Here is a 23593-nt window from a genome sequence, read left to right as displayed (position 1 = left end):
AGACCCATAATATCGCTACATGTCAAATATGGAAATTTATTTTTAATAGCTTCTACAGTGATAACACACTTGGTTTAAGTTCACGAGAAAATAAAATGAGGAAAGCTAAAGACAACTAGATGCAGAATTTCTCGAACCAACATCTATTCAAAGGCTCCAGATACCTGTGATACAGCTTGCATTTAAATGTTTTAAATTTCAACGGTTCAGCAGAATTGCTCTTCAAAGCACATTTTTATCAACAATGTTAATAATAAATTTGCTCAGTTTTAACAGCATTATTCTGAATTTTGAGACTGTAGACATCCCCTCCCCAGCCACTCTTTCTTTTATACAAATGTTGAATGACCTTAGGAAATTTCAGCACTCCCCAATATGTACGTTTATAACATCCTGGATTCGAGTGTGGGTTCCAGAGCTAGAGAACGTGGTCTTGAATCCCACCCTCTGCCTCTCTCTGGCTTTGCATAACCATGCACACGTTTCTTAACCTTCTGTCTGAGGAGTCCATTTCCTTATCTGTGAAGTCTGGATAATAGTAGTAACTACTTGGTGGAATTGTTCTAAGAATTAAATGAGTTGATACATATAAAGAACTCAGAACAATGCCTCACATGTTGTAAGCAAAAAGTAAATATTCATTTTTATTACAGATACATATACACATATGTACATCTATCTAAGTACAGACATAAAAATTATAAATCCATATTCTTCCTTTGGAGTGCACGATTCTTCAAATAACCATCATTTGCATGAGTGGGTTCCTGAGTTGACTGTGTGGGCGTCGCGGAACCCTGGAGGTGAAGTGTCAGGTTCTTGCTTCCTGGGGAAAGGAGAATGGTTATCGCACTTCAACAAAGAAAATGACACCGTGAAGAAAATCCTTGCAGAATCTGCAGCACCCGTCTGTTTACTGTGGATCTGACAGCACAGCATGCATCATCAGCTCTTGTGCTAAATTATCACATGGAGTCCCTGTTGGAGAAGGACACGAGGAGCGCTGTGCTTGGACTCTCGTCTGCATCTCTGGTGCTAGAGGTTCAGGGTTCCCGCTAAGAGCCACGAGGCGCTTTGCATTCCCAACACCCAGTGAAAGGGCATGAGCATGTGCTGTGCCAGAAAAGACAGGAACACTCGTATTTCTTATAGTGGACAAGTTTTGTTCTACCAGATTTAATTCAGTAGCTTTCCTTTGTTTATGTAGGGATTTATGGCGTTTACATTGTCACTGTCAGAAAGTCCTGACAAGCTTGCAGAGCTGCGCACAGAAACATTGATGAGGCTTAGAGCCCCCAACTCACTGTTTCTGAAACATGGCTTTGAAGAAAATGACGCAAATATGTTTACTGTGAAGGATCTGTTGTCTGAGTAAAGGAGCTAGTTCCATTTTTTTTTTAATGAAGTTGTAAAAAGAAGACTGATTTTTTTTTTTTTAAATGGGTCAAAAATGAAGGAATGCCAACTGTCTCCACTGTGGTATCTTTTCAGCAACTAAAATACCACAAAATATAGGTATCCATATGTTTAGATTCCATGTTTGAGTTTTAGTCACTGGGACTAAACTAAAGCATTGCACACAATACAGCGTTTTAAGTCTGAAGCTCGACTGTGCCCGTTTACAAAGTTATGGCCCTATTCGTGGAGGGACGTCCCCAAGACATTATGCTACATTACAGTTATCTTGCCAAAAAGTTATTGTAAAATAACAGGAATAATAATATCCTTCAGCATAGCTGACCAAGTCGTTTGTGAGAACAATGAGATGAAGAATTTGTTGGAAGTGTGAATGGGAAATATTTGCTATTTATAAAACATGTGCATATATATATATTTTTTTTCTTTAGGCCAGGCCTTCTGAACATCAGCGAACCTGCCACGCAGCCATGGCTGGCAGACACGTGGCCCAATACTGGCAACAACCACAATGACTGCTCCATCAATTGCTGCACGGCAGGCAATGGTAACAGTGATAGCAACCTGACCACCTACAGTCGCCCAGGTTAGAGATGCTGAGACAGCTCCCTAAGTCTAAGCACCAGGACTGGCCACAGGAGGATACATTTCTTCTAGTCTCCCAACCTTGGAAAGGAAAATGTGGTCAACGTTTTTGTAAAATGTTGACTATTGCCTGGCAGATTACCCTGATTCTGTTTTTTTTTTATCCTTCTACCTCCACACTTGGCCTTCCACCAGAGTTTCCCAGAATGCAATGGGAGAAGGGAGAGTCTGAACTCTAGAATAGATAGCAAACAAGGAAAAATGAAATTGCAAAAAAAGCGCATTCCTCTTTATGCGGATATATGTATTTATAATTTATGTTTGTAATTAATTATTTTCGGGATTTGGGGAATAGAACAGATCAAAAAGTTTATAAATCTCTAGTTAGAGTGAACCAAATTCTTTAATAGCAGCAGCAAAAATAATAGCAACTGTACAACAGTAATAAAAAATTGGAAAGAAAATTAACTGAAATTCCAAATCAGATTTTTATTGTGTAGAAGTCAATCCCGAGGATAATAAGACATGACATATATATCTTTTGCAGGTGTGTATGCATGTGTTTGTTTTATATTGTGTGTTTTTGGTTCAGAAATATGTGCGAGTGAATTACTTCATTAAGATTCCGTGTTAAAGCATGACATGAAAGTAGTGGATGTAGAGTATGAAATATTGAAAGGAATAAACAAAATTATTCATGATTTCTTTCAAAAAGCAAATCAAAATAAAAACCTTCAACATTCCCAATTGGGAAATATTAAAAGAATCAAAAGATATGAGTAGAAGAGTAAAATAATCCACGGAACTAAGAAACAGGGAAATGAAGAGAGCATTTAAGTGAAGATGTTATGCATCATAACAAATCATAGAGCAGTCTGTATGTCTAGCCGTAAAACAAGTCTAGGGTCTCCACTGGATATAGATAGGACATCTCCATGTGACTATGTCCCTGTTCTCCAGAGATCCATATTCTAGTTGTACAGATAGGTGCTCACGTGATTACAAAAAAAAAAAAAAAAGACTGTTGAGCCCTGCAGAAGACAAAAGATGGCAATACCCGTTTACACTAATATGTAGAGCTGTGTTGTGCAATATGGTAGCCTCTGGCTACAGGTGGCTATTTACAGTTAAACGAAACAAAATACAATTTAAAGTTCAGCTCCTCATCTGCACTAGCCACATTTCAAGTGTAGCCACATTGTCTGGTGGCTTCCAAATTGGACAATACAGAATACAACATGTCCATCATCTCAGAAAATTCTATGGAATCACACCCGTTCAGAAAGACTGGTGAAGAAAAATGAAATTGAGAAAACCATATGGCCTTTAACAATATTTCTTCACCACTGTTAAACAAAACTTGATACCTAGAAATTAGAAATCAGAATTACTAAAGGCCAGGTAAGTCAAATATTCCTGTTCCCTGATCACTTAGTGTTAAGATGCAGAGTAGTCGAGTTCAGTATTACAGAGAAGTTGCATATTTCTCTTAAGATTATATTCACATTTACATCTTTAGTTAATTTTTCATCAACATACCCAGCTAAAAACCAATCATCAAGGTGAGCTGTTAATGTGAGTGCCAATATGAACTACGTGAATAAAATAATGGTATTTTTAACCACTGTAACTTGGAAAATTATTTTATTTGAAAAATGTTTTCATTTTAAATTATGAGTTTAGCTCTTCCTGCTGTTTTAATATTTTCAACTGCAGCCTTTAAATACTTCTATTTATTTAATTTTAAATATTCTATCAGTTATTTCATTCCCTAATACTTCAATGAGGAGCAAATTAGAGGGAAATTGAAATATAGACAAATTAGGTATTATTTCAGGCTTTCTTTGATTAAATTACTCGGGCTACTTATGATTCATTTTATCATCATTATTGTCATTTTATACTTCTTGGGGTATCTTTATGAAACCATGAAAAAAAGATTATATAACACCCTTCCCTGATAATGATTATCCTGCATGACCAAGGGAAGAACCAATAAAATAACCTTAAACACTATTTACTATCCCTTTACCTCTGTTCCTCATATCTTTTGAATAGAGTTACTTTATAAAATATTAGAATCTCAAGTTCTTTGATGTGTAGGCAGAGTTTTGGTTTTTTTCTTTTACTTTGGTTTGGATTCTCAACATACATGCTTTGTTCTGTTGCTTCAACAACTAACTCGTAGCTTCAGAGAAGTCAGTAACTCCAGACTAGAAAATATAAATTTGGCACATAAAGATATTCATGTGTATATTATCTAAGTGCAATTCCTTTTAATGGGGTTCTTAAAGGAAAATCATCTTAAATTCAAATTCAAAATTCATCTCTATATAATTTCTCTATGTCCTCTCTCATTTCCTCAATTTCGAATTACCTTCTTCAGAAAGTACATATGAATACCTAGCCCTTTTTATTGACCCCATTTTTACTTTACATAACCATTTTATTGTGACTCACGAAGCTACTTACAGAGAAATTTAAGACGAATAACCATGCAGAATGACTTTTTCCTTTTCCTCTCCGTTGCACGTAGCTGATTGTATAGCCAATTATAACAACCAACTGGATAACAAACAAACAAATCTGATGCTCCCTGAGTCAACTGTTTATGGTGATGTGGACCTTAGTAACAAAATCAATGAGATGAAAACCTTCCATAGCCCAAATCTGAAGGACGGGCGTTTTGTCAATCCATCAGGGCAGCCCACTCCTTACGCCACCACCCAGCTCATCCAGTCAGCCCTCAGCAACAACATGAACAATGGCAGTGGGGACTCCAGCGAGAAGCACTGGAAACCGCCGGCACAGCAGAAACAGGAAGTGGCCCCAATTCAGTATAACATCATGGAGCAAAACAAACTGAACAAAGGTGAAGAGCTTTGCCTTTATTCCCAGTCTTTTCTGTCTTGGTACCCTTAACCCTTCAGACTTCTCTGGGATGAGCAAAGGAAATCTTTCTTTTGTTACTCACGTTTCCTTATGTCTTTGTTTTCGAAATTTCCAGTGTCAAAGAGTTAATTAGCACAACAATAACCCGGAAAATTGATTTTATAATAATATATAACTATCTTCAAATGGTTTTGAGATTAATTTAAATTTAATCGTAGGTGAGGGATTGCTTAGCGCAATCTTTTATTCATAAGGCAGATGTACCACCGTCACAATACCTCACATTTTAAATAAATAGACTATCCCATTCTTTCCACTCGATAATGGAAGATAATTGCTTCGACGTGGTCATATAAATGAATGGCATTTTTATATCAAACTGAGGAAAAATAATTAAATTAAGCTTGAACTGGAGAAGTGGTTCAATTTGTTGTATTTCTCCTACTTCAGGTGGTCCCTAAGACTGCTGCAATGTTATGATTTTAGAACCTAAATTTTTTTGGTTGACTTCAGTGAAGTCTGTCAGAATAGAACCTCAAGTAAATTGTTAACTGGTAGCAGTGGAATGGTATTTTATAGCCTGAGGAGAATGTTTCTCTATTATAATATGTGTGAGTCGGACAAGGTAAGTATTTGATCTCTTTGTAGTCCTTTAGGCTACTGCTTTACTAACATGATTTGCAAAGTTGCACCTATGGAGATAAAAAAAAAAAAAAGCATCCTCTAATATGACTAGATCAGGGCAATTTTGCACAAGTGTCCAGGTAAATGGTGCGTCTTATCGTAGATAGAGACCTAGATTATTTTCTTTAGGCTTGAGTTGATTATTTTCTTCAAAAATAAAATGTATTATAGTTGGAGATGACAAACATCCCATTTAATGATTAAGTTAGTGTGACACATTTTAACAATACAGTCATCCAGCTTTTTTCGAAGTTTGAGAAAACCCTTGATTGGCATAAAACCCAGTTCAGTCAATGTTTGTTAAGACTCTTGCGCAAGCTCATGACAAAGGCTGACCATGATGAAGAGAGGACAGTTTCTGCAGCCCTGTAGTTTGCAGTGGGAATTCCAGCTGCTGTTACATCATTCCTCTTCAGTATATGGCTTTAGTGCAGACTTTGGAAACCTCTGACAGGCCTCTAAGAAATATTTCAGAGCTCTTATTTATTGTTTATATTGCTTGTAACAGGCTCAGTATGTCAGCTGTAATAAAGCCCTGGAATGCAACTAAACTGATGGATTATTACCCAGTACATTCCAGGGGCAAGTTTTTCATTTGGATTTTTACCTTTGCTTAGGTAAGCAGCAGCATTTCCGTGGCAGATTGAGAGCCTTTGTTTTCTTATCATGGATATGTTTTTGTTAGAGATCATCTTGCTGACAAGTGTCAGGGCTTTTTATTTTAATTTCTTAAAATGATTTGCAGACATATTTTCCTGATTTCTTATGGTTAAAATTATTTTGCTGTTACATTTTTCAAGTTAAGAATTCAAGCAATTCCGATTTCTGTCTTAGCTGATTTATAAATATTTAAAGAGAAGAAATAGTCCCTCATATGATTTGTACATATCAATGTTTAGTCTGATCATATAAAGGAGATGATGCAAAGAATTTGTATTTTATAAATCTTAAAAGAGACGTGCCTATCTTTTCTTGACTTTTTCCTCCTTTACACTTCTGTACGTCTTAGCAAGTGATCAACACGGTAACTTAAAAGCCTGATTGCTGGTAAATGATTAAGGCATCAAGGAGAAAATAAAAGTTTGGTTTTTTTTTTCCATCTGAAATCTCTAGATTATCGAGCAAATGACACAGTTCCTCCAACTATCCCATACAACCAATCATACGACCAGAACACAGGAGGATCCTACAACAGTTCAGACCGGGGCAGTAGTACATCGGGTAAGTATGGGGAACCAAAGAGAAAGTCAATCTCTCCTTTAAAAAGACGGTATAGTCCACAATTACAGATTGAATGCTAATGAACTGAGATACACCTACGGCATATCTACGCACTTGATATAATTTGAATTTTTCTAGACATGGGTCTTCTCTCTGCAATTTGAGAGATGCTATGCTCACTAAACCATTTTCTGTTCTACGTAGCAACAAAGATTAAAGATCTTATTCTCCTCCTTGTTAATGAGCTTTTATAAAGCCAGAAGCATGGTCTAGACTTTAAAGGCAGTTGAAACTTCTTTTTTGCCCTTGACCAAAATAAAACTAAAAATGTTGGGCATATACTTAATCTGCTAAATTTGTTACCATTTGAAACAGGCTATAAAGCCCATAAAATCTGAGTACGCTTGAGCAGAACCACAGGCCTAGGAGGTGATAACATGAGATCTAGAGACAATAGGAACCTGCCTCCATTGATAAGCTTTCTACTCTCCCTCAGTTCTTGCCCTAAAACCTCAGAAAGCAACCTCCCAACTTGGGTTTGTAAGAGCCTTCGAAGCCACAGTGAGGCCTCTTCCCTTCATGCTGTCGCAGCTGTTTGCCACCTGTTTTCCTGATAGGAGCTGCAGATGGGACTTCGCTGTTACTTAAGTCCTGTTTTTCTAATTAAAGCCGGTTCATTATTGGAACTAACATGTGGCGAGTCACACCACGATGGAGAGCAGAACCAATTGATCTTGCTTCTAGTATGTTTCTCCAGAAGAGGGTAGAAATATCACGTCTCAATACCTGGTTTGAAGGTGCTGCTAGGTGCATTTAGCCAGGGTCTCTACCCCTTTTCTGTAATGAAGATGGCATTTGCATTTTATCATCTCCCCTTGACGAAGGCTGCTGATTTGGCATTTTTAAGCCTACGTTTGGTCACTGATTAAAACTATTCTTATTGGAATTAAAGGAGCTTAAAAATAACTCTTTGTCTTTTTAGATCTACTCTTATTCTACTGTATGTTGATGATTTTTTTTTTTAAACAACTAAAATCTTACTAAGGACTTTGGTTTGAAGTAAGGAAATTCTGAGTTAACAGGAATTTTTAAAGGACCTACTCCTGGGAAAACCACGGAAAATATTTTAGTATTTGATATCTCATGCCATTTCTTCTTTGTATTCTTAAGCACTTAGAAAAATCATATCTTCCTGAGGAAAATGATTCTATGATTATTGTGATTAAAGCGATTCTGTGTTGTTAATTTCGAATTGACTTTCTCCATCCCTCAGCTTAGAGACCTAGATCTTGGTGTTCTGCTGCTATTTATTATTTGGTGGTCTGTGAAGATTTGGTTAAAAGACAAATGTATAGTCTGGTGGTAATTAGGGGAACGAATGAAGCAAGCAAGTGATGTGTAAGAGAGATTTATAATGTTAGGCCTCTTAGGACAGATGGAGTTAGAGTAGATGCATGCCAAGTGATCAAGAGGAAGGCACTGGGTATGGTCAAGTCCATGACTCTTGCCTAGGCTTTCCATACAGGACAACTGAGTGAAGGAAGAAAGAATGGAGACATACAGGTAGAGGCCTGAAAATCATAATTTATTACTAACAGCCATGCCTTTGGCCCATACTTGGGGCAGTGACTTACTAGTTCAAGAACATCTGCCTTAACAAACACTGTGACTGGGCCAAAAATTCCCAAGCAACTTAAAAAAAAAATAAGGGTCATTGAATATAGCAAAACCTGTTTTATGCACCATGTAACTTGGAGCTGTTTCAGAGAGGTTAAAAATGAAAAGACCAAGAAAATTCACTGACTTTAGGGGATCATATGAGAAAAACAATTATAGGCTCATCACCTATAATTTCCATAAGAATCTGAAATGCATCGTATTGGAGGAAGAAAATATAGATGATTTTATCCCCAAATATCTTTTGACCCCAAATTATTTTAAAATGAATACTCTAAAATGTGCAGTTACCTGCATTTTAAGAATATGCCAAATCTAAAATCAGAACACTGGGGCGCTTGAATAATTGGGCTATTTCAAACTACTAAAAATGCTCAACCAACATCATTTTACTACAAGCCATAATTCTGTAGAAACTGGGGATAAAAACACTTCTATCCCTTTTTAAAAATCATTTCTCTGCTTCTTTTGTTGTTAGTTATATTAGTTCTTCCAGCAATAATTTTCATCTGCACCTGCCTTTCTGACGAAAACTAGTAATTTCATTGTGCCTAAAACATTTCAATGGACAAGTACAAATTATATATATTCAGTGATTTAATGCAACAGTGGAACTCTAATAGATCGTATCTGTATCATATTATATTTTAGGTTCCAGCAATTAAATAATAGAAAGGCACTTCAGAAAATATGTCTACAGCTCATTTGTTTTAGGTGATAATCCATAATGCAATTAATTGCTGTAAAAGGATCACTATTAATGATATGACTTGTAAAATTCATTTGCGGTTTAATTGCGTTTTCGCTATTTATTTTGCAGTTAAACTTGGCAATACGTTGCATCTATTGTACAAAGTTCTGTTAAGATTAATGAAGAAAAACGTATTCATATGCTTCTGCATATATGAATTATATGATTATATTTAAAGGAAGTAATTCACCTGTGGATAATAGAAAAACCGTAAAGGCCAGAAATAAAGGACTTGGATTTTATTTCTTTTCAAGGGAGTCAAGGGCACAAGAAAGGGGCACGGACACCCAAAGTACCGAAACAGGGTGGCATGAACTGGGCAGACCTGCTTCCTCCTCCCCCGGCACACCCTCCTCCTCTCAGCAATAGTGAAGAGTACAGTATTTCTGTAGATGAAAGGTAAGGAGAATGAACCGATGTAAGTGGAATAGTGTTATGCCTTAAACCCATTTGAAGCAGTTATTAAACTAGACCACCAAGGGGAGGCATTCCTAAGGTCCACAAACATTTGTCTCTGAAAAAAAAAGTATTGCTATGTCAGAAAGACTTGAAAAACATCCTCAGTGTTGCCCCAAAAAAAGGAATTTGTGCCTTGGAAGCTTCTTTTGGAATGAAGAATTATGAATCAGAATACGCACACACAATTTACATAACTTTTTATGTTCTATACATGTAATTTACATATATAACCATATTTATAAATATATACAAGATCACAGATGTATCATGATATATATAATCATACATATATATGATTTACGATTTTCAAATCAGAATTTCTATTGTATATTCTTGAATTTCCATAAAATAAATGTGTGAATTTATACCACAGCTACGGTATCCTGAAAACTTTTGTTTGTTCTTAGATATTATCACATTATGCTGAAAACTGTGGGACTTAAAACTCCCTGAATTGTCTCTCACAAGGATTAAAGTAGTGTAAATAATCATACCATAGGACAGCAATAAGAAAGTTAATGTGTTTCACTCTCACCCCAGATTCTATAGAACTGAACCAACAAAGCGAAACATGTTTCACTGGTATGATCAATGGAGGAGAACTCATTTGCTATAGAGAATTAACAAAAAATAAATAAAACCTACCTGAAAACACGGTCTTTTTAGTGACTATTATAAAAATAAAGACAATGTTCTTTCATTCTCCACACAAAAAAAATAGTTTTACAGATCCAAGTATGGCAGGAAACAAAGCTTTCTACCTTTGTTTTTCCAGTCATTTACTTAGGGAATACTGAGCCATTACTCCCAGGGGAAACACAGGGATAGGTTCCTGCAAGTCTCTGGTCACACATTTTTGTTATCTGATCCATGCATAATCTTGTTTTATGTGTGTTTTTGTTTAAAGACACCTTATGCAATATGCATTGTTGATTCATGTACATTGAACTCACAGCCAGTAGTGCCGTAGGTCATTCCTGAGCAAAGCTTATCTAAGGTACAGATTTTCTGTATTACGGCACATCATAGCCTTTTTGCACTTGGAAACACTAGATTGCACTAAAGCTCTGTCCTCCGGGGGCTACTTTAAACGGAGAAATTATCAATAGAAAGAAAAAAATTGAGAACAATGTGGCACTATATAGGCTGAGAAAAGGACACTTGTTGACCATATGAAAGCTGACACAAGAAGGGGGAGTGACTCAAATTCTTTACTGTGAGTATTGACCTTGGGTTACAAATAAATGTTAGCAAGTAGGTGAATTTGTAGGGATAGAATCCGCGCAAATTGAGAATTGACTATATTTTTTAAAAATTCATTTTCTAGGCTCTTAACATTTATTGCTATTTTAGTCTGCCAGAAAGGGACTAAAATGAAATAAGTGGATATCGTTTTTTAAAAGCCTATAGGAGATGCAACTGTGCCCCGAAGGGAGAGACGGATTCTAAGTGGGGAGAAGGAAGGTTTCCTGATTCGTTGGCTTTTGTTCTTAACTTTGACAAATGATACAGTTTGCCATCAAGAGGAAGAGGGCTTTTACGGACATTGTGACCACGCAGAGATGTGACCTCCTGGAGGACTAAAAGGAATCAATGGGAGGGAGGGAGAGGAAGCTGGGAAGGCAGGTGTAAGCCAGATTATGTCCTTGAAGGCCTTATTTAGGTATTTGTATATTTCCCTCTAGTCAATTAGAGAGCCATGTATTACTTTGCAGTGAATGAATGATCAGAAAGCAATGCGTATTATAATAAAGTGATTTTGAAAGCAATGTGAGGATTCAGAAGGGTAGAGTGACTGGGGGCAAAGAGATCAATTAAAAGGTTATTGCAGTAGCACGCACCACACATTTTAGAAAGGTAATAGATTTTGGAGATTTTTTAGAGAGGAAACAGAGATCAGCCAGAGAACAATTCAGGGTAGAAGAGAGAGGAATAAGTCAAGATGACTCAAGATTTCTAGTTTAGAGGAGTGCACAAATTGCTGTAATTTTGTTGAGACAGGAGACATTGAAAAAGCGTCAAAGGGAGGTCGTGGGATTGGTAAAGGAAGACACAAAGAAATCATGTTATATGAGCATCAAGTTTCCCGAGTTCAGGTGAACAAGGCAGGGGGTGAAGAATGAATGAGAGAGAGGGGTAACATGAACACAGTTTATATAATGCAGTAAATTACTGCCATTCGAATCAATAACCATCTGCCCTGGGGTGGGAGAAAAGAGAAAGGCATGAGTGTTTCCCAGATCCGCCTAGAGTTTCCACACAGCTCTAGCAGAGAGTAGTGGGGCATTTTATTGTTTATTGACTGTTTTATTTACTCTGTGTTTTATTCAACATTCTAAACGCAAGCCAACTATTTCATTTTGTGCTCAATAGAAGAAATAGTGACCTATTATAATTTCAGAGAAAAGGTGGATTTTTAAGAAAGGATTTTCAAGAGTAATTTTTCTCAGAGGTTAGCATATCACCTCTGGGTCATCTGTAGGACCATCCCTGAGTCATCTTTTAGACATCATGTTGAAGAGGAAGGCTACACTATGCAACACATTTAGGAAGTACTAATTTAAACCCCATTAAATAGATGTCTTTATTGAATGACTTCGCAGAGCCAACAATATACTAATGTAAACTGTAATCACTCAGAGAAAAAATATTATACGTAGCACTCAACAACCTTGGGGATAGTGAACTATTTTTCCTAAAGATTGTTTATTTATTTGAGAGAGAGAGAGAGAGTACAAGCAGCAGGGAGGGTTAGAGGGAGAGGGAGAAGCAGACTCCCTGCTAAGCAGGGAGCCCGACGTGGGGCTCCATCCAAGGACCCAGAGATCATGACCTGAGCTAAAGTGAGGCTTAACCGAATGAGCCACCCAGGCACCCGGTGAATGTTTTTTTTTTGTTTTTTGTTTTTTTTAACAGTACTCCCTAAACGTGTCTCAGAGCATTCAGGTTAAAAAAGCAACTCAAAGCTGATATTCCGCTAACTATACAAATAGTTTCTTTGCATAACCTGTAGCAAATCTAAGTGTGCTTATCATTTGTTTCAGCTACGACCAAGAAATGCCGTGTCCCGTGCCACCAGCAAGAATGTATTTGCAACAGGATGAACTAGAAGAGGAGGAAGATGAACGAGGCCCCACTCCCCCTGTGCGGGGAGCAGCTTCTTCTCCAGCTGCTGTGTCTTACAGCCATCAGTCCACTGCCACCCTGACCCCTTCCCCACAAGAAGAACTCCAGCCCATGTTACAGGACGGCCCGGAGGAGACTGGCCACACGCAGCACCAACCCGATCGGAGGTACACTGTCCGTAGCCTTTTGCTGACAAATCAGAAAATCTCCACTCTTTAGTGGCAATTGTAGAATGCTATTATATGAGCTAATTTTCATGTCACATTGCCTTTTTTCCAGGATCATCATGCAGTAAGCCTCAGTAATTAACATATCAAGTAGTATTGTTGATCAGAACATGAGATTAATTGATCCCAGTGAACTTGCAACCATAAAATAATGTGCATTAATACTCACCCACTTATGGTAATTGCATTCATAAACACATGGAGATCATATAGTAAATATATGGGTTGCTACTCTTGTAGCATTTTATTGATGATGCCTGTTTTTGCATCTTAGTTTTCCTTATGTGTGGGTAAGTCACTGTTTTGGTCTGTGGAAAAGATTTTCTCCTGTCTTTTGAAATGAAGTCTGCAAAATGATTTCTTGCCTTGTAGCTGTAGTGTTGCAAAAGAATGAGCTTGGCATATTTATTTTGCTTTGACCTCAGCTACCTTTATTTTGGTTGAGATATCAGGTTGGAGTCCTTTTGTCGAATTTACTAAATAATGTGTGTGTAACCAAAAATTCAGCATTGCCAACCAGTACATTTTTGTTAGACACAAATAAGTACTTCACTTGTCATTTTTACCACGTAAAAGCTGTTATTGCATCAAGTTAGCTCCTCTCTCTTTCTTGATGATTTTGTTTGCACTATTTCATTACCCTTGACATATTATATTTCACCATATAAATTTACGCATATACAAAACTTTCTATGTTCCTAATATCATTTGAAACTGAGTATGTTATTTGCATCGGAAGATCGTCCTTCAATTTTCTTGAATGAATAACATATTCTCATTTATACTGCTTGAATTCTGTAGATTAAAATAGAAATTGCACTGTTTATTAATTATTTTATCAGTAAGAGGTTCTTACTAAAGTCAAATTATATATTCTCTAAAATGAAGGAGGTAGTTAAACCTTCCTCTGTGGGACAAGGGGAAATTTGGATTCCATACATTTATCTTTAATAGCGTTAACCCATGAAACTTCACGGAGACTGAGAACAAATAAGGCATCTATGTCTTTTCCCTGTTAAGGTCACAGACCATCTCCATTGCTCTTATTTGAAGAAATGAGGGGCTAATAGAGGCTCTTACCTCTGAAATGTGTCAGCATTCTCCTTTCATTCTCTCACATTACCTATTTTCCCACCACTCCCCTCTGTGTTGTAAGTGGCACACAGTATCTTCTTCCTGGGAAACCCCTACTGTGTTCCTCATGTCATCCTTTCCACCACCTTCAAATCAATCCAGATCAGTTCACCTTTATCTCTCCTGACTTTCCAGCCTCTTCCTCTTCATTCGTGGTTCTTTTTCTTCACCGTTAATACTACTGCTGTTAAATGTTCTCCTTTCTTAGCCTTTCATTCTAGTAACCATGCATGCTCTCCTTCTCCCCTACTCCTTGGGGCTGTTTAATCAACTCTGTCTTACTAATTCCCAATCACAAATCAGCCCACTGCATTCTGACTCCGACCATTTTGCTTGCATTAGTCTACTGAAGGTAACCTCCTAATGGTCGATGTAAAGACTTGTCTTTATCATACGTAAGCTTTCTGCAGTGTTGGCAATTTTATAACTTATTGTGGGAATCAAATGAGATAATGTATGTAAAGTATCTGAAGTAGGGTAAATATTCAAAAAATATGAGTTGCCTATTGTCCTCACCCTTATGCCATCACCCCATTGCTTGGTTTGACAATTACTTACATTCTGATGGCTTTCAAATTTACTTAGCCAGCCCACCCTTCTTCCTGAGCACCGCCATGATATTTGCACTTGGCCATCTTACACTCCACTTGTCCAAAACCAAATTCTTTGTCTTTGTTCTTGACCTTTCAAACTTGTTTCATGTCCTTCTTTGTTGGCTATCATGTTTAGAATCATTAATCCTTATTTATTTGAATAACATATTAAATAGAAAATAACCAGGGCACCTGTGTGGCCCAGTTGGTTAAGCGTCTGACTTCAGCTCAGAGCATGATCTCATGGTCCTGGGATCAAGTCCCCTAGTCAGGATCCCCACTCAGCGGGGAGCCTGCTTCTCCCTCTCCCTCTGCTTCTCTCTATGCTTGTGGTCTCTCTCTCTCTCTTTCTCTCTCCCTCTCTGTCTCTCTCTAATGAATAAATAAAATCTTTATATATATAGTAAAATAAAATAGCCAAAAATTATAAAAAACTCTTTGTCATTTTGCCATCAGCTTAATTATCCAATTGCTTAATTTCTTCTGGTGTCTTCCTACCATTCCCCAAATTAAATTATTCACAGTCCCTTCATTTCTGACTTCAAAATATCTTTGGTTTTTGTTCCTTTGCTTCCGTTCCTATAGCTACTAAGGCAGGCCCTCCATCCCTAGCTCTTGAAATTCTGCCATATCCTTGATCTGATCTCCACTTTTCTTGTTTTCCCCTTTCCTGTCCAGCCTCTGCATTACCTTTCTTGACACACAACAAGCCTGGGAATGTTCCCCCTCACGCGGAGTCAGGTCCTGCTCTTCAGCGCGGTGGTCGAAGCCTTTCACAGTCCTCCCCACTTTATGAACCGCTTCCTTCCCAGTCTCTCCATACACCTTCTTTTCTAGCTACTTGGTTTGAAATTCCCTGACTTTGCCTTAAATTCACCAGTATCTGGTCAGCACTGCCACTTCCTGGCCCAGAGAGGACTTCTCTGGAGCTGGCAGGAAGGGCAGGCCACTCTTGTGTCTCGTGGCCATCCCCCACATTTTTAGTGTCCTCACTGGGCACCCGTGTGTTAGCATGTGCTGTTTCTTTGATTGCAGGGGCAGGCGTGTCTCATCCTTCCAGGCCCTGATAAAATGCAACCCATCTGTGGAACTTTCATTTGATTACCTGACAAAATTCAACCAATTCTTTTCTTTTCTCTTCACAACAGTCTGTTCACAGCTCTGCTACCCCGCTAATCAGTTTTCATGTTGCATTAGTGTTTGCTCTTAGTATGTCTGTTTCCCTCTTTAAAGCAAAAGCCCTTTGAGGGCAGAGCTCACATCTTACTCATGTCATTGAGGTGGCACAAAGCTAACCTCTGTAAGTATTTGATGAAAGGAATTGGATACCACAGAATTAAAACACCCTTGCTGTCTTAGGGGGATGAATACTCATATGAACTCAAAATGAGCTCAAATGCTTTGGTTACCTGAACTTAAAATCCTGTTTAATTATATACAGCCCTTTTGAAATGATGATTTTCAGTCTGTGAAGGTATTAAGAATTTTAGTTCCAGGATTGTTGCTGGAAATAACACTGGCCTCTAATAAGTAAATGAAGTCCATTAAACAACAACAACAATAAAATATTATTATTGCTCTTTTATGATGAAGGTATATTCTACATGTTTACTGTAGAAATATTTGAAAATATAGATAAAATGAAAATACAAAAGTACGAATGATCTGTGTAATCAGAGAGTAACTGTTAAGATCTCAGTGAAGATCTTTTCAGTCTTTCATCTCTGCATATACTCACATTGCTTTGAATTTGTGATATGCGATGTGTGATAGTTGCTTTTTTCACTGAATGGTGTATTTTTCCATGTCAGTAACTTTTTATTTAGATATTCATGTTAAACAAAAGTATACTGTGATTTACTTAAACAATTCCTTAATGTTGAACATTTACGTTATGTCTATGTTTTTGATACTATATACAATATTGTAATTCTCATCTCTAGTTAAGTCTTTGAGCAAAGCCTCTTCTCAAACCCTTGACCTATTCAGATGCCTGGCCCATCAGCAGATGGCTTCTGTTTCTCATCATCCTGCCATGCCCCTAATGATGTACTCATTAAAGATAGATAGCTATTTCTCTGCAGATTTCGTTCTGAGCATCAGACCGTTGTATCCAAGTAGTCGTTTCTGTAGATTTCAGCTGCTTAAATATCACTCAGAACAATGCACATATCTCCAGCCATAAAGGCACTTTCCTACTTCCGACAGCCATTTTCTCTTGCCTGTATTACTGTAATGGTCCATAAGTGGTCTGGTTGCCTTTAGCCTTGCCCCTTCTTCAATCTAATCTTCCTGCTGCAGCCTGTGCAGAGGCATTTTCCTAAAACGCAACACTGATCAAGTCGCTCCATTGCTTAAAATCTCTCAATGGCTTCCCATTTCCCTTAGAATAAAGGCAAGATTCCTTAATGTAGCAATCAAGGCCCTTTGTGATCTGACCCCTGCGTGCCTTCCCATCCGTATTCATTGCCACTCACCTCTTCTCTGCTCATGGTGCTTTCACTCTGGGATTCTTCCAGTTCCTGGAATGAATACTTGGTCACCCACCTTAAGGTCTTTCCCCCATGCCATCCTGTTTTCCTGGAACACCATTACCCCCTCTCTTTTATGGAACACTATATATCTTTGAAAACCAAGGTGAAATGGTAGATACTCTCTATAGAATCTTTTTCTGCTGTCCCAGTTTTGAGATAGAAGCCAATTCTATGTGTTCCCATAACATGTAGACATCCTCTGTTTGTGGATAACGCGTTATCATTGCACACTTGATTCACTGTTTGTCTCCTTTACTGGATTATAAGTCCCTTCAGGCAAGGAACAAATCTATTTTATTTAGCTGAATTTCTAACATGGTGCTTGAGTTTCTCTTTCTATTGCTGCCTAACAAACTACTTTAAAAGTTAGTTACCTAAAACAACTATTTTCTTTTACTCACAATTCCATGAATTGGGAATTCAGAAAGGATTCACCTGGGCAATTCATCTCTAATCCACATCGCTTCATTTGGTCTGTTGGGGCTGGAAGATTTACTGTCAGGTTAGTTTCTTTGCTCATGTATTTGATGTCTCAATACTCTGTGGCTTCTCTGTGCCATCACATCGAGTCTCATCCTCTGGGGTCTCTTCAGTATAGCCCAGACTTCTCATAACACGGGGATCTCAGGGTAGTGGCACTTCTTACATGGCAGGAGGCTTCCAAGAAGGCAGAAGGAGGAAGTTTCCATGGTCCCCTTTTGCCAGATTCTGTTGGTCAGAGCAGTCCCAGGGTCCACCGAGATTCCTGAGTGTAGAACTGAACTCCCTCTCTTCATGGGAGAGTAGCAAGTTCTCATCCCAGGAGAGCATTGGGATGGGAGATATTGTCATGGACATTTTTGCAAAATATACTCTGCTGTGTCCTGATATATAGTGAGCTTTATTAAGTATGTGTGCGTTAAAATCAAATCCTTTTATGACTTAAAGTATAAAGTATTCCCCAAGCTTTTTTTGCTTTTGATTCCTTTGGTCTCAGAACCTAGCAGTCTCACCATAATAGGGACAGTGTAAATGTTTAAAAAATGAATACATTCTTTTTCTATATACATTTTTTTACTGTTATGTCTATTGATCAAAAGCATAAATAAACAGTGTCGTTTATATTAATAAGAAATTACTGAACTAAAACCGTGATATATCTGCAATATTTAATTAAACATTTTAGACTGCTTTAATATGGATATTGCAATTTTGGCATTCTAATGAGCTTCTAGATATTCTCTCTTTGTCTAAAACCAGGTAAACTAGGTGACCAACATAATAGGAATTTTTCTTCTCTCTTTTCAAACAATAACTATGAAAATAATATAATTAAACTTATTTGCATATATTGTTTCAAAAAGTGTCTGGTGCTATTGAGTTTCCCCGTAGTTAATATTTAGCAAAAATTTCTTGAAAAATAAAAGTAGATTTCATTTATGGGATAGGAAATTAACTGATGTCTTATTAATATAGACAAAGTGAATATGGTCCATTTGGAAAGAAAAGACTATAAAAAGGCAAAGGAAAGTTAAATATCTTGTCTATTTGCAAACCAGGTAATGGTTAACAATACAAAGTATTGAAACTATACCAGAATCAGAAAAAAATCTCCAAGGTATACATTTTCCCCCTTTGTCTTTTGTCTGGTAAATGGTATGTGGTGAACTATATAAATATCTGCTTTCATAAATTAATGGGATTGTTCCTGTCTTCTCTTGAACATGTTTATGAAGACATCATTTTTGCAGGAGCCTGGAGTGTTGTGATTTGTAGTCGTATCCTTGTACATTATTTCAGAAGATGTTGAAACCCCTCAGGGAGAAAAATCTAGAGGGCTGAGGTTCATTTGTGGCAAGTCCCACTTGAGTGCAGCATCTTGAAATAGCTTTTTGTTTTCAAATAGAATATATTACATATTTCAAACTGTACATGTTTATCACACATTCCCTGGGCTTGCCTTATTTACAGATGGTTTGAATAAATTTTTCTTTCTTTCCCCAGCATTTGCACAGGGTGATAGTAGTTAAAAGCCAGCCCTTGTTGAACATGAAGATGTTTTTGCTCTACAGAATGTGAATTATCCAAATACAACAATGCTGGCTTCCTTTCATGGAGAAGTTGGCTGTCCTACATCCCTTTATTGATGGTCAGAATAGTCCCCTTTGTGCTAGAAAGTCTTACATGTCTGTAAAAAAAGAAATTTCTTGTGGTATTTTGGATGTGCATGCTGACAAAGACTGTAAATTGACTTCTAAGTACGGTATTTTATTGCAACCCAAATTAAACAAAGGTTTTCCTCCTATGTGTATAACACACTCCATATTGAGAAAATTATCCATTTTAATCTCTTAAATAACTTCAGCTTTGGCATATTCTTCATGTTTCTTCTAATGCCACACACAGACGCATTAGAAAACACCCAGAAATAAAAATAGTACACTATGTTAAAGAACTGTCCATGTGTATATACATATGTACGTATATGTATAAATCATTACAGTACATATTATGCATATGTATAATATATGTGTGAATGTGTATATATGTGTGCATAATAACACCATTCCTAGAAGAAAGGTCGTGACCTGGGAAATGAAATGTGAGATTAAAGTCTACATCTGATACCTACTAATTGTGGGAACTTTGGCAAGGTCCTTAATTTCTCTGAATTTTAGTATCTTCATCTATAGAATGATAATAAAAGCAGTACCTTGGAAAGCTGTTAAAAGAATCAAATGAGTTCATATTGTAAAATATACTTAGTTACAAAATAGATGCTCAATAAATTAGTTAATTGTAGTATTTTAATAATCATTTATTTTTAATGCTTTCCATTTGTGTTAACAAAATTTGTTTATTGAAGTGTCTCAATTCATTGAATTAAACAGCACAAAACTTCCATCTTTGAGCCACTGGCATCTCACCCTCAAAGCTATGTTGCTATATTAAACTTCCCTATTCTTCTTTGTAGTAGGTCCCTTTGTTAGATCCTCCATGGTTTTGTTTGTATGCTTTCTTTTAATTTGAGGCTCAGTTCTATTAATTTTTTATTCTAATTCCAATATAGTTAACATACCATGTTATATTAGTTTCAGGTGTACAATATAGTGACTTGACACTTCCATACAACACTTCCAGTGCTCATCACAGCAAGTGTCCTCCTGAATCCCCAAAACCCATCCTCCCCCACCTCCCTGCCGATAACCATCCATTTGTTCTCTGTAGTTAAGAGACTGTTTTTTGGTTTGAATCTCTTTTTTTCCTTTAATTGTTTGATTTGTTCTTAAATTGCATTTCTGTTCATTATAAAACTATAATCATGCACTTGGAGATACCCTTTGCAGATTGTACCTGTCTGTGGCTCTGATGGCATGGAGTAAGAAGGCATTCTCTGCTTTAACCACTTTGTCCTCCTCCCTCTTGTCCTAAGTGCTAAGGCATGGCAAACTAGATGAGGATCCAGTCTTCTCCTTGGTTAGCCCCCATGACTATTCTATCTCATCTTGCTCTGTGAGTCTGATAAGAATGGTGAGGGAGATGGGCTGCAACCGACTTACTCACTGATGAAGGACTCAATTCTGGGCAGCGTCTCTAGGCATTTGTAGTCCTTGAAAAATTTAGCCACATCTTCAGGTGGATTACCAGTCAGTGGCATTCATGCTGTATCTTCCCTAGCCTCCTAAACCAAGGAAGTGGCTGGATGAATCTAGAACCTGATCTCACTACCATCTGGTGCTTGTGCTCAGGTTGGCATGCTTATGTGGTATCCATCCTCCTTACTTCTCGAAGGCACAGAATTTGAAGAGCTGACATCACTCTTCCAAATGGCCTTCCCCTTATATCATCTCTTTAATCTTGCTTAGAGAGCGTCTTGCTTAGAGAGCATTGGGACTGTTGAGCAGGTCACTGACTGACTAAGCAGTCCCTCCACTAGAAATCACTGTATGTCTTCCTTTTTGTCAGGCACTTTCCTAAATTAGGAGTTAATCTCTTCTCATTCTCCCCCATTGGGAATAACTTCTTTCCACCAACCTCTCTTTACACTGAGATCAAAACATTATCTTCTCAGTCATCTTATCCTCACTGTGGGTGATGGTGTTGGATGGTAGTAGAAGGACTGCTCTTAGCTGATATTGTCCTCTGCATCTGTGAAGAGATGGCTGAAAGTAGTTATTGGTAATGCTTTGGACTTACATTGTAGAATACCACTCACATTGTCCTCAGCCTTGGTCCTTAATCAATTTCAAGATATCAGGAAAAATACCTTTAAGCATTTTATTTAACAGATAGGTGGAATAATGGTTAAAGTGATAGGTTTGAAAATAGCTAATAACCTTTGGTGAATAATTCAGAGAAAAAAATGCTCTTGGCTCCCATAGCCTTTTATCTTAATAAAATAAAATCTAAAGGAAATTTTATCATATGCTGAATATATAATTGTTCCATCCTATGAAATTCTACTCTATAGTCACCACATATGAGTCCATTTGCTTGGAATGGTAGGTGTGAAAATGACATAAAGGGAAAGAAACATTTATGGAGCATGTGTTCCAGAACTGATGTCTGTTGTCTTTGGCAATAATAATGCATCGTTAATATTCAATAAGCTTTAAGACAAGTACATAGGCATATGTTTCCAAAGTGTGTTACTACTCCTTTTTTAGCCGAATATAATCCAAATGATAAAACCAAAGGAACCCTCACTTGGTTAAATTAGCCCCACAGAAACAACGATCAAATCAGTATACTTGTGAGTTTCTTGGTTAATGTATTCTGTGTGTGTCCTAATGATGAGCTGAGCCAAACCTGTTCATCCGTCTTCCTGCAGACGGCAGCCGGTGAGCCCCCCTCCACCACCAAGACCGATTTCCCCACCACACACCTATGGCTACATTTCAGGACCTCTTGTCTCAGACATGGATACGGATGCACCAGAAGAGGAAGAAGATGAAGCAGACATGGAAGTTGCCAAGATGCAGACCAGACGGCTTTTGCTACGTGGCCTTGAGCAGACCCCCGCCTCCAGTGTGGGGGACCTGGAGAGCTCTGTCACTGGGTCCATGATCAATGGCTGGGGCTCAGCCTCAGAGGAGGACAACATTTCCAGTGGACGCTCCAGCGTGAGTTCTTCTGATGGCTCCTTCTTCACCGATGCCGATTTTGCCCAGGCAGTCGCAGCAGCCGCGGAGTATGCTGGTCTGAAGGTGGCACGCCGTCAAATGCAGGACGCTTCTGGTAAGTTGTGCCTTGTCACCAAGCTGGAAAAGAAGACTCGATGCCTGCGTGTCAGTTGATGATTATCGCCTGGGACCTCGTGTCCAATGTGAAATGCAGCTATTATTACTGTCTTTTATTTGCTGCCTGAGGAAACCAAGATCCAAGCATATGACATAGCTTGGTTATTCCCTTTTTCTGGACAGGGCTTTTTAAATCTTCTAGGTTTTTTTTTTTTTTTAATTTAATAAATCCTACATAATGTGAGTGAAGCCTCCTGGGAAGTCCTTGTTTTTACAAAAGTCATGACAGATATATGTACAGTTTCTTTAGGTATGCCTATAGTCAGGTGAGGTTTGCGTTACGTGATTTTTTTGAGGTATAGAAAGTCATCAAAGTAAAATTCACTGTGATAGTTCTCTTATTCTATTTAATTAGAAATTCTCTAGGAGAAATAAATAAATATCCGGGGCGGGGGGCACTCAACCATTGGAAAATGGGCTCTTTCACCTTAACCCCCATTCTCTTCATGCCTTCTCCATGAGAATATTAATTTAATTTGGAAGATAGATGTCTGTGATATGCATACATTTTCAAGCATAGACATTTTGTATTTAAAGTAAACATTTTTAATCTAGTAATTTGGAGAGCAAGTTAATCCAAATGCTTATATATTTTTCTGTTTTCCCTTATCATTGCCAGTACCCTGTTTATTAATGATCATTTATCTGTTCTTATGTTTGAACCCATTTTTATTTATCACCTATTCCCAACCTTGTTTTTAGAGAGTAAAGAGTATGAAAAAGGAAAGAATTTAAATTTAAGTCATACACTTATCACATGACATTTATTCCCGTAGGATGGAATATATATATAGTATGCATTCATGTACACATTGTATATATGAAAAATACAAATAGTAGAGTAAAATAATGTGGCCAGCAAAAGATACATTTCTGAGAAATAAAAGACTATCACAACACATCAGTAATTGCTTTTTTTTGTTTTTTTTTTTTTCTTAGTTTATTAACTATCATATTGGTACTTTTCCCTATTCTCTTCAGATACTGGATTGGTCATTATTTTTTATCATTTGTA

The 23593-nt window shown here is 37.5% G+C and overlaps 1 protein-coding gene across 13 annotated transcripts in view; it reads left to right on the top strand.

Moving 5' to 3' along the window:
- The window catches only part of ROBO1 (roundabout guidance receptor 1), a 1105499-nt gene that overhangs the window by 1063303 nt on the left and 18603 nt on the right, over window positions 1-23593 (top strand). For 9 of the 13 annotated variants that reach the window (XM_034656904.1, XM_034656884.1, XM_034656901.1 and 6 more), the window contains 6 exons: window positions 1848-2002; window positions 4538-4873; window positions 6691-6798; window positions 9481-9625; window positions 12730-12978; window positions 22110-22516. In XM_034656904.1, coding sequence (XP_034512795.1) covers window positions 1848-2002; window positions 4538-4873; window positions 6691-6798; window positions 9481-9625; window positions 12730-12978; window positions 22110-22516 — 1400 coding nt within the window. The remainder of the gene's footprint in view (window positions 1-1847; window positions 2003-4537; window positions 4874-6690; window positions 6799-9480; window positions 9626-12729; window positions 12979-22109; window positions 22517-23593) is intronic. The other 4 variants (XM_034656927.1, XM_019803998.2, XM_034656930.1 and 1 more) reach the window with 3 other exon arrangements.

The sequence above is a fragment of the Ailuropoda melanoleuca genome, chromosome 1, assembly GCF_002007445.2.
Source record: "Ailuropoda melanoleuca isolate Jingjing chromosome 1, ASM200744v2, whole genome shotgun sequence".
Lineage (NCBI taxonomy): Eukaryota > Metazoa > Chordata > Mammalia > Carnivora > Ursidae > Ailuropoda > Ailuropoda melanoleuca.
The sequence above is the reverse complement of the archived record's forward strand: the minus strand, read 5'-3'. Positions and strand labels throughout refer to the sequence as shown.